Source organism: Neophocaena asiaeorientalis, unplaced genomic scaffold (genome assembly GCF_003031525.2).
Source record: "Neophocaena asiaeorientalis asiaeorientalis breed wild unplaced genomic scaffold, Neophocaena_asiaeorientalis_V1.1 scaffold79, whole genome shotgun sequence".
In the NCBI taxonomy this organism is placed as follows: domain Eukaryota; kingdom Metazoa; phylum Chordata; class Mammalia; order Artiodactyla; family Phocoenidae; genus Neophocaena; species Neophocaena asiaeorientalis.
Window position 1 is genome coordinate 8409654 of NW_020175402.1, and position 11509 is coordinate 8421162.

General features: G+C 52.9%; 1 protein-coding gene across 1 annotated transcript; it reads right to left on the reverse strand.

Annotated features, from left to right (window-relative positions):
• Positions 1-1452: 1452 nt before the first annotated feature.
• Positions 1453-6060, reverse strand: NKAIN1 (sodium/potassium transporting ATPase interacting 1). The gene is made up of 6 exons (XM_024766888.1): positions 5929-6060; positions 4428-4508; positions 3197-3394; positions 2778-2838; positions 1637-1740; positions 1453-1503 (listed from the first exon to the last, which is right to left on the reverse strand). The coding sequence occupies exons 1-6, from the start codon at positions 5986-5988 to the stop codon at positions 1453-1455; spliced, it is 555 nt and encodes a 184-aa protein (XP_024622656.1). The 5' UTR covers positions 5989-6060.
• Between the last annotated feature and the right edge of the window lie 5449 nt (positions 6061-11509).

An 11509-nucleotide genomic window follows, 5' to 3' on the forward strand; every position in this document is an offset into this window, starting at 1 on the left:
TGGAGAGCAAGGAATGGTCCCCATGGATGGGCTCAGGTGTGCAACCGTCTGTATTTCCATCGGGTTCCCCCGTGCCTCCCACCTTCCTTCCTAAGCCAGGACCACTCCTACTTCACAAACTGGAAGCTGAGGCCTGATCCTCCTGCCCTGAGATTCACCAGCCAGCGCACAGGATGCAGGGTCCTCAGAAGGGTCTGTGGAGGGAGGCGAGGAGAATGGGCCCTCATCTCTACTTGCTCTTAAGGAAGGGTGCTGGCCCTCCAGAGCCCCCACTATGACCCCCACCCCCATTCTGCCTCTTCAGAACAACTTCTGGACTTGTTAGAGGTTGCTTCTGCACACCGGCGTGATCATCAACACTGGTGATCTTTGAACACTGTTGACCAGGCAGCACAGATGAGCCCTTTTCCACTCCGGAACCACAGGTCTTCCAACTGGTGAGGTGGATGGAGCCACCAGGGGTTGGCAGAGTTGCTGAAGGGGTGGGGGATCATGGGTGCAGCAGGCTCAGGGATGTGGAAGGGGGTGGGGCGACTGAGTCGTGTCCCCCCTTTGCTAGAGAGAGCTTGAAAGCTTTGCCAAGGGTGGACAGAGGCCGAGTCTAAGAAGGCTTCCCTGTGGGTCAGGCTGAATTCAGGGCTCTGGGATCCGTCCATCCTGTTCCCAACAAGAGAACGAATATATTGCTTTAAGAGAGGAGTTAGCAATTGGTGGTGGTGGTGGTGGTATGTGAGTGTGGTGTATATCACATGGGTTCTAGAGTGTCCAAGCTGGAAGGGGGCTTGGAAATGGGTTTTGGAGTCTGAAACTACAGATCATATTCAAGGCCTGCCGCCACCAAAAGCCCAGCTATGTGGCCTCAAGCAAATTGCTTTACATCTCTAGGCCTCAGTTTCCATATCTGCAAAATGGGGATTATGTAAAATCCCAGTATAGTCCAGGGAATTGAGAGTCAAATGAAAAGGCTAGAAAGAGCTCCATTTCCGAAGGGATTATTTTAATTATTTGAGGTCGGAAACTGAGGCCCAGAGAGGGCAAGGGCTTTGCCAGATGTCACATAGAGAGTTAGTGATGGAGCTGCGATTAGAACCCAGAACTCCTGCTTCTAGTTCAGGGTAACTTTCCCCAGGGCTGGTGAATGAATGTGGTGAGATGGGGGTGAGTCTGTCTGTTCTGTCCTTTCTCTCTGGACAGGGGACAGGATGCTGGGTGAAGAAGGGTGAAAGGGAGAGGCTGGAGAAGGGCGGGAGGCTCCGGCACACGCCAAGGTGGAGATAAAAAAATACAAACCCCGCGAACCCCCTCCCCCGCCCCACCCCTTAAGTCCAGGCGAATAAGCGCCAAGTCCATGTCCGCTTCGGACCCATGTCAAGCCGACCCAGGCTGCAGTCCGGTCAGCGAGCCGCCAGGGGGCACGCCTGCCATCTTGGCCAGAGCTCGCGGCTGCGGCGGTCAGTGTAGCCGCCGCGGGGGTGGTCGTGGGGCAGAAGCTACTACCCCGCCCTGCAGGAAACAAAGGCAGGTTAGGGAAGTGGACCCCTAAGTAGGGAGGCGGAGAGATCCGGCTGCCCTCTCCGCTCCTCCCTCCCCTTCTTTCTCCTACACTAACGCCCGCGCCGGGGTCCCTCCACCCCACCCTGCTCCGCGCCATGACCCACGTGTACAGAGGCTGCAGTTGTAAATGCGACGTCTTCTGAGGCGCCTGGTATCCATAGGAGTCAAAACCGCCGATGAAATCAACTGCGGAAGGGCAGATGGCACGTGGTTAGAGATGGGCCTGTGAAGGGGGCAAGTTATGGGAGGCTGGGTCCTGAAAGGGAGGAATCTGAGGCCAGACCCTGTACAGAGCCTTAGGGGTTGGGCTTTGTTCCAGTGTCCTGATGGATGGGCCAAGGCCCAAGAGGATAGAGAGCTGGGGGGTGGATGGGGAGGGTGGCCCTTTAAGGGAGAAGGGTGTGGGGAGGCAAGACCTGTTGGGGGTGGGAGTGGGACGAACTGGGAATGGGCGGTGCTTGACAGGAGTGGGGCTGTGGAGCCCCTCAGAGCGACAGGAAGGGGCCTAAGAGGGGCAGGTAGGGGGGCAGTGCTGGAGCCTTGGATTGGGCACCTGGACGTCTGGGCCTCAGCCCAGAATGGGCTGGCTATGCCATCCCCACTCACCCTGCTGCCTCTTCTTCCCCAGCCCCCAGAGGGGCCCCTTAAATCAGGGATCCCCAACCCCCAGGCCACAGAGCGGTACTGGTGTTAGGAACTGGGCCGCACAGCAGGTGAGCGGCAGGCAAGCAAGCGAAGCTTCATCTGTATTTACAGCCGCTCCCCATTGCTCACATTACCGCCTGAGCTCCGCCTCCTGTCAGATCAGCAGTGGCATTAGATTCTCGTAGGAGCGTGAGCCCTACTGTGAACTGCGCATGTGAGGGATCTAGGTTGCGCACTCCTTATGAGAATCTAATGCCTGATGATCTGAGGTGGAGCTGAGGCCGTGATGCTAGTGCTGGGGAGCGGCTGCAAATACAGATTATCATTAGCAGAGAGGTTTGACTGCACGGAGGCCATAATAAATCAATGCACTTGAATCACCCTGAAAGCACCCCCCCATCCTCCGTCCACGGAAAAAATTGTCTTCCATGAAACCGGTCCCTGGAGCCAGAAAGGTTGGGGACCGCTGCCTTAAATAACCCAGGGCTCCCTCCTGCTCTGGCCCCTGTCCAGGGTGCTGACTGCGTGGGGTGGCACGCGGCCAGGTTTCCCCAGTTCCCTAGGGGCTCCGCACTTACAGCTGTCCTCCTCCTCCAGGAATACTTTGCTCACGTAGCAGGCGAACACGAAGCCGAACAGCTGGGGGAGGACACAGCGCGTCAGGGAGGGAGGGAGGGAGGAGAGGGAAGCTCTTCCTTCACCCCCTGCCCGGCCCTGCCCACCCCCGCTGGGGGGGCCATGTGTGCTAAGAGGAAGGCAAACCCATAACAACTCCAAGTCAAATGACTGCGCCTTAAACTTAATATACCTGGTTCTATTCTCCGTTCTGGGAGTATGATTTTGGACAAGTAATTATTTTACCTCTTTGAGCCTCAGTTTCCCCAGTTGGACCTGGGCAATACCTTACTGGCTTGTTAAGAGGAAAGAGGATCATGTAACTGTGTGTGTAAAGTGCCTAGGGCAGGGCTGGGACAGGCAGGGGGACAGGAGAACTCACAGCCAGGAAGATCTGCAGGGCACTGCTGAGTGCTTCAATGTAGGGATAGTCAAGCAGGCAACCGGTGACCGAGATGACATGGTGGTCCTCCAGGGCCAGGCGGGAGTTCAGGACAGGTGTCACCAGGCAGCCTGGCCCGTTCTCCATCCACCAGGAGCGGTGCAGGGATGTGTTGAAGGTCATGATGAAGTCCCGGTCCTAGGGGCAGAGGGGCCTAGGATACTGAGCTTGGGCCGGAGGCGGTTGGGGGGTGGGGAGGGGCAGAAATCCTCCCCAGGCTCCAGGAGACTTCTTTTTTTTTTTTCCGGCAGCACCGCACTTCTTGTGGGATCCTAGTTCCCTGACCAGGGATCGAACGCGGGCGCCGGCAGTGAAAGTGCCGAGTCCTAACCACTGAACCGCCAGGGAATTCCCTCCAGAAGACTTTATATAAGGTCGGCTTCACACCTGGGTTGTAACAGCTTCCTTTCCTGGCTTGATTTGCGAAAGGTATGGAGAAAGTCTGTATCTGCAAGTCTACATTTGGCCAGTAGGTGGCGCTTGATGACCATGCAGGCCTCACTCCTCTATCAGAGATGGAAGGGGCTGGTTCAAACCCACAGGAGTCTCAGAATTTCAGGGCTGGAAGGGACATTAATGGTGATCGGGTCCAATTATCCAGCTGTTGGTGAAATCCTCAATACAGACCCCTTCACAGCCCATTCAGCCTCTCCACTGCTCCCTGTGTGTGACCCTGGGCAAACCTCTTTAGACCTTGGTCTCCCCTTTTGAAATGGAGAAGGGGCTGGCCTACATCAGAAGTTCTTACCCACGTGTGCATCTGTTTTCCTCAGTCCATTCACTCAGGCAGTCTGTTAACTGTGAAATATTCACTGCATGCTGACTTGGTGCCAAGCACTGAGATGTTCGATCTCCTTTCATCCCCTCAGCAACCACATGAAATTGGGGTTTCTATTAACTATACTTACTAGATGACGAAATTGAAGCTCAGCGAGGGTAAGCCACCCTCTGGACCGCGAAGGAATTCCCCATCATTTGTTTTTAAGAAGTACGGAGGATGCCAGAAATGAAAACGTAGGGATGGGGGATAGGGAGCACAGATTACTCGAATGTGTAGAGGGCGGTCTCTTCAAGATATGATGCCCCTGAGACCCACACCACAGGAGCCCTTGGGGCAGGGGATGGGAAAGGTCAGTCTCTGCTCTCTGGCACTGCCAGGTCTGAGGCTTACCTGGGACAGCTGTCCAACCTCCAAGTAGAAGCAGATGATAAACGCATTCCAGCCAACCCAAAGCACCAGCCAGGCTGCATACTGGGGAAAGCAGAGGTGGGATCAGGGTGGGGCCTGGAGGAGTGGGGATGGGGCGGGTCAATGGACGGAGGAGACCTTTGCAGGGGAAACTATGACAATGCCTCACTCAGAAAGCAATATAGTTTACACATCATTTTACAACCATCCAGTCCTTACCAGAGCCCTGCAGGGAAGGCGCTGTCTTTCTCTTTAAAGATAACTTAAGTTAAGGCTCAGAGAGGTTGACATTTTCCAAGATCACACAGCTAGGAAGCGGTAGGGCTGGCATGCAAACCTAAGTCCTCTGGTAGCTAATCCTATCCACTCTGCAGAGAACCACAGACACCAGATGGCATCCTACCCATGGCAAAGAACTAGAGAGGAGCTGGATATTTCCACCCAAATCCTATGCCTAAGCCAGCGGCAGCCGCCTGGCAGACAGTGCCGTTTACAGTGGTGCCGGGAGCTTTCCTGAGAACTGGAGAGAAGGGTCCTCTTATCTCAGGTGAGGGAGAGCTTTGGAAGGGCTCTGTTCACCTGGCTTCTGGAACTGAGCCTGTGGGAGGTGTGGAGAAGCCCTAGAATGAACGCGAGTGGGCTCTGGGGGTGGGGCATGACATTACATGGCATTGTTACTTTGGGTGTCAAGCATTTCTGTCGTAAATCTATCGGAAAGCCCTTTCCCTCAAGAGAGGTGTATAAATGAGTCACTGAGGAAGAGCGAGGGACAAGGATGAGACTAGTTGACAACAGGAGTTTGATAATCAAGGACCAGAGCTTGGAAAGAGGAAGTAGGAGGAAGGAGCCAGGGACATAATGCACTCCTGGGATTGGGGCACGGGAGGCACTGGCCTCAGGGCCACACTAGCCACACTAGACCACATATTTGATGAAAATCAAGGGACAGAAGCCAAGCCTTCCTGAAGCAACTTGAGAAACCAAACAAGACAAAGTCCATCCCTCGCACGGGCTTACTGGGCAGCGTGGTGATGCGGCAGGAGCCTTCGCTCTGGACAGGATGCTCTAACCCTGCCACTTATTAGCTGTGTGACTTTAGGAAGGCTTGTCACCTTTCTGAGCCTCATTTCCTCATCTGGAAAATGGAGATAAGATATACTTCGAAGGGCTGTCGTAAAGATAAGTAAAACAGGTGAAACTCTTAGCACGTGCCTGGAATACGGTAGGCACTCACTAAATGATATACCTTGTTAATATTTGGAATTTTCTGTAGAAAATTCTTTAGGAAAAATACTAATTTTGTCTCCACTGAGCAAAGAAGCATTGGGATTTGAACATCCACATCACCAGCTGGGCTGGAGCCCAGCCAGAGGCAGGGGTCTAGGTGCCCAGGGTGGAGGGCAGCTTTGGCTGGAGAACAAGGTGGGAACGGATGGGGATGAGAAGAGGGGGTTGGCTTGTGGAGAGGCCAAGTGAGCCATACCAGAATGAGGTACCGGGAGCGGTACTGCACGGTACCAAAGATGCCCAGGATAACTGCCATGATGTGCAGGAAGTTGGCTAGGATAGGAGCCCACTGGTAGCCCAGGAAGTCAAAGATCTGCCGCTCCAACGCAGCCACCTGTGGGAAAGAGCAGGCTGAGGCCACAGTCACCACCTAAAAAAGGACAGGTACTCCTTTTCAACCCTGTGGAGCAGGTGACACCAGTTACCATGGTGATGAGGAGCCATGACCTGATTATACACAAGTCTCAGCGCCATCCCAGCCCCGCAGTACCACAGGGATGCTGGGAGGTGAGGACAGGTCGGTGAGGATGAGCGGGACAGAGCCCTGTTCATCAGTTTGGGGTGGGCTAAAGGGAGATGGGAGCCGGGGTTCAGAACGCCTTCCTCCCTGCCAAGAAGCTTCCCCATTGGCATCTATACTTTCCCTGGGGGGCGGGTCTCTGCCCGTGGTCAGGATCCAGACTGCCTGCCCCTAGCTCTGGCCTAGGGCTGAGCCAGGGCCCTGGAGACCCCGGGGAAGCCCGGGGGCTCGGTCACGTTCTTCCAAGGACCCCTATCTGGAGGTTGCCCTGGTCCATGGGATCCATGGGCTACAAAGAAAAGGGATTTTTTTTCACTCCCCGTCCCTGAGGGAGCTGCAGTACGTTGCACAATTGGCCTCAAATTCTTTCTCTTCCTACTTCCATGCTCTTTAGCAGTGCCCTCCCACACTAAGTTTGTGCTTGGTCATGTGACTTGCTTTGTTCAAGGGGACTTTAGCAAAGAGGAAGCAAGTGAAGGCTTGAAAAACGCCGGTGCATTGGAGCTTGCCCACTTGTTATACTTGTAACACAGAGAACACCTTGTGACAGAGCTCAAGCCGACCTGCTGGAGGAAGAGAGGCCACAGGGAAAAGAACCAAGGCACCCCAGCTGACAGACAGTCAACCATCAACACACACGAGTGAGGCCATCCTAGATCATTCAGATGCTAGCCAACAGGTCGCCAGACCAAAAAATCTCCCAGCTGACCCACAGAATCGTGAGCTAAATAAAATGGTTGTTTTATTTTTTATTATTATTTTTCTTCAATTTTTGGCTGTGCCACGCGGCTTTCACGATCTTAGTTCCCTGACCAGGGATCGAACCCAGGACCATGGCAGTGAAAGTGCTGAGTCCTAACCACTGGACCACCGGGGAATTCCCTAAAATGGCTGTTTTAAAAACCACTACATTTTGGAGGGATCTGTTACGCAGCAAAAGGTAACTGATATAGGACTCCCTTTCCAGAAGCCCCTGGTTCAACCTTTCAGCTGATACATTTAGGAACAAAGGTACCAAGGATACCAGTTGTTATTGACTGTCCCATATTCCTTCTTCTGTTGACAGAACTTATCTCTTTGTTTTGGAAACTGCCTCCCAGACCCTCAGTCCATGTGGCTTGGGTGGGGCTGAGCCCACTTCTAATTTCTTTTTTTTTTTAAATAAATTTATTTATTTTATTTATTTATTTTTGTTTGTGTTGGGTCTTCGTTCCTGTGTGCAGGTGCAGGCTTTCTCTAGTTGCGGCGAGTGGGGGCTACCCTTTGTTGCGGTACGCGGGCTTCTCATTGCAGTGGTTTCGCTTGTTGCAGAGCACAGGCTCTAGGCACGTGAGCTTCAGTAGTTGTGGTATGCGGGCTCAGTTGTTGGGGCTCATGGGCTCGAGTGCAGGCTCAGTAGTTGTGGCACACGGGCTTAGTTGCTCCACGGCATGTGGGATCTTCCTGGACCAGGGCTTGAACCCGTGTGCCCCTGCATTGGCAGGCGGATTCCTAACCACTGCGCCACCAGGGAAGTCCCCCCACTTCTAATTTCTGCAGTGGGCTAGTGACCCAAGTCTAAGCAAATAGGCAACACACAGTGATCTGTCCAGGGATGGGCACTCAGCCTGCGCCCTGAGAGTTATCCTGGATACTTGCTGGGGCATCAGGACAGAGATGTCACCTGCCAAGATACCTGGATGGGCATAGTGTCAGCTGAGAGCTGTTGGTGGCTGTCTTTGCCACCACTTGGGGGACAGCCGGCTTGAGGAGGAAGCCAAAGCTAAAGGAAAGAGAGTGAGGAAGGAAGAGTGAACAAACAAGGGGAGTGTCTGGGAGACATCGTTTTAGGTCTGAGGATCTAGCCATGCCTAAACAAATTCTCCCTCCTTGTACTTCTGATTCTGTCACTTGCACCCAAGAGTCCTGACTACATAGAAGGAGAGAGAAGAGGGTCTGCCTAGGGAGGAAGCAAGAAGATCCTGATAAAGTAAGAAGATCCCAGAAGGCTTCTTCCTGGCAGGGAGGCAAGAGGAGATGGAGCTGATGGTACCACACAGATGGCAAAGCTTGGGCAGAGACCCAGGAAGCTGCAGGCCCAACCCTGGCACCCACCCACCTGGCACCAGCCTGCCTCTTGCTGGTGACTCCCCTCCCAGAGCTCTGCAGATTGTAAACAGCCTTCCAAGTTCATCTCTCACTGGATACTTCTTGGCAGAAAGGCACTGCTGAGATCATTAACTCAGAAGAAAGAAACCATGAGGCTCAGAGAAGGGAAGTGACTTGCCCAAGGTCACACAGCAGGTTGGTGGCAGAGCCAGACAGCCATTCTACCTTTGTCTGCCTCCTGTCCCACCTTGGCACCAACACACCACCTTTCCCAGTTGGCACTGGCTCGGGAGTTAAGACATGTGGTTTCTGGTTGAGAGTCTGACACTGATTCCTGGCTTACTTGGGCAGGCTACCTTCTCTGTGGGTCTTGAGATCCTCTAACATAGAGGCTGCCAGACTAAATGACCTCTAAGGGCCCTTCTGGTTTTGAATCCAGTGGCCTGCCAACCTTGGGGGAGAAACTCCCCAGGCTGCATCCCCTCCCGAAAGCTCCTGCCCCACTTCTCTTCTCCTTTCTACCCTGACTCTGTTAGGCCTTAGGGAGTCCTGGTGGTTTGCGGTCCATCTGGATGCTCTCGATTCAGCTGGCACAGGGTCCTGGCAAGGAGGGTGAGACAGAGTTGCCCAGGCTCATAGTGTAGTTGGGGAGACACCCTGCCTGGATACAACTACCTAAACCTGACATCACCCCTACCCCCACTCTGGCCCTAGCTCAAAACTCCTGTGTTCTCAGGGACCTCATTGATAAAGTTGAGCAGCGCTGGAGTCACTAAAACTCAAGTTCAAACTGCAGTTCTGCTGTGTGACTTAGGGCAAATTACTTTCCCTCTCTAAGCCTATTTCTTTAACTATAAATGGGGAAGATAATCCCTCCCCTAAGAAGTTGTTGTGAGGATATGGAGACATCACATAAACTAATAATTAGACTCAATATATGGTGGTTAATTAGTAGGAGACCTAACAGTCAAAGCTTCTTAGTTGGGCTTTGAAGGCTGCTAGGATCTGGCTCAATTCTTTATTCCCAGCCAGTTCCTGCCCCCAAGCAGCTGAAATAACAGTTGAGGATCCACCATCATTTCCCTTTCCTTATATCCAAGTCCTCCTTGGTTTTCAAAACATAGCACAATTTTCTCCGTTCCTAGGAAGACCTCCTGACTGGCCCAAAGGGATCTCTCTTTCCACTGAATATGGAACACTGGCTGTTCTTGTCACTCTGAGCCATCCTTCCAGCCTCCCTCCAGCCTCCCATCCAACAACTGCCCACTCATTCATCAAAACACCATCCACATCCATTTACTCCTCCATCTGACATCTGACATGCCCTCATCCATCCAGGGTACATCATTTATTTATTCACAGAACGTTTAGTCTGTTTCAGACCCTGTGCTGGCGCGGGGATGCTGAAATGAATACGTTGCAGTCCCTGCCCTTTGGGAACTCAGAGCCTAGGAGGGGAGACGGATGGAAAACTGTACAGTTAAAAACCACTGTGATCAGCGGGATAACCCAGGCCTGAACGATGCTGCCTCTCCCTCCAATGGTGAGTGCAGAAATCGATGTAAATAAATAAATAGTTTAATTGAGATTCAGTGTCTTAAATAACCCCAATTCTAAAGTTGTTATCTTTTATTCAAAAACCAAGGCAAATATTCCAGAACTCCTGCTTCTGCAGCAGTGACATGCAGGTAATTAACAAATAAAGATAAGAACAAAAAATAGGAGGAATATCTTCCCCATCTGGTTGCAATGGCTTAGAAACAATAATCTCAGGGCTGTAGTGGTGGTAAATCATAACTGGCCTTGGAGTGTCTCTTTTTTTCTTCTTCCTTCTGGCCGTACTGCTCTGCATGTGGGATCTTACTTCCCCAACCAGGGGTCAAACCTGTGCCCCTTGCACTGGAAGTGCGGATTCTTAACCACTGGACCACCAGGGAAGTGCCTAGAGTGTCTTTTTTACTTTGATGGGAGGACCTGTGTGGAGACAATAGCAACCTACTCCGTTGCAAAAAGTTCAAGTACACGTGCATTGAGAGGGAAAAAGTGACTTCGGGGGGCTTCCCCTGGTGGTGCAGTGGTTAAGAATCCCCTGGCCAATGCAGGGGACACAGGTTCGAGCCCTGGTCCGGGAAGATTCCACATGCCACAGAGCAACTAAGCCCGTGCTCCACAACTACTGAGCCTGTGCTTTAGAGCCCACGAGCCACAACTACTGAAGCCCACGTGCCTAGAGCCCGTACTCCCCAACAAGACAAGCCACCGCAATGAGAAGCCCACGCACTGCAACAAAGAGTAGCCCCTGCTCGCCACAACTAGAGAAAGTCCACACACAGCAACAAAGACCCAACGCAGCCTAATTAATTAATTAATTATTTTTTTTAAAGAAGTGACTTCGGGGATATTTTTTCCTGGTTAGCCTACAAGTTAGGTGAGGCTGGCTTCTTGGGTCTCTCTCCTAAGTGGGCCAGCACAGAAGCTTCTGTGGGCAACTGCTGTAGCCTCCCGCCTCATCTCCTGGCAGAAGGAGGCTGCCTACCAACCTACCGAATGCTTTTTCTAAAGCACAAATCTGGTCGAATCACTCTTGTCATCAATGCAGCCCAGAGAGCCTGGGGTAATCCTTATGGCCTCTGGGCCAGCCAATCCCCCAGTCACAAGGACCCCAGATAAGCGGGATGAGTCCCCTGACTGTAGTCCCAGAAAGACAGAAGAGATCCAGTCCCCCCAGCCTCACAGCCCTGTCTGGATCTGTCAATGACCACAGAGCAAGTCCCACTTTCCTGCCCATTGGTCCTCTCTGCCCTTGATCTGCACAATGCTCTATGCCGCTTCCTCTGACCCAGCCCTCCCCTGGCCCCCGGCCCCCTTTCATGACCCCTTCCACACCAGCAAGTGTCTCTACGGCCTCGGCGCCTTCCCTAAGGGGTCCCTCCACCCCTTAAACGTTGCACCCAAGGACGCTGTTTTCCCTGTAGTCTTCTCAGTGACTCTGTTTCTCTTCTCTCATCCCATGCTCCTCAGGCCCGAAGGTGGGGTTGGTATCCTCTGGGGTCCCCAAACTGCCTGCAGAACTGTGCGACCCAGTGGCTATACCACCCTCATCCACTGCTGGACTCATCATCCACTGGCCTCCGGGTCTTGTCCCTTCCTTGAAAACGATCCCACGACC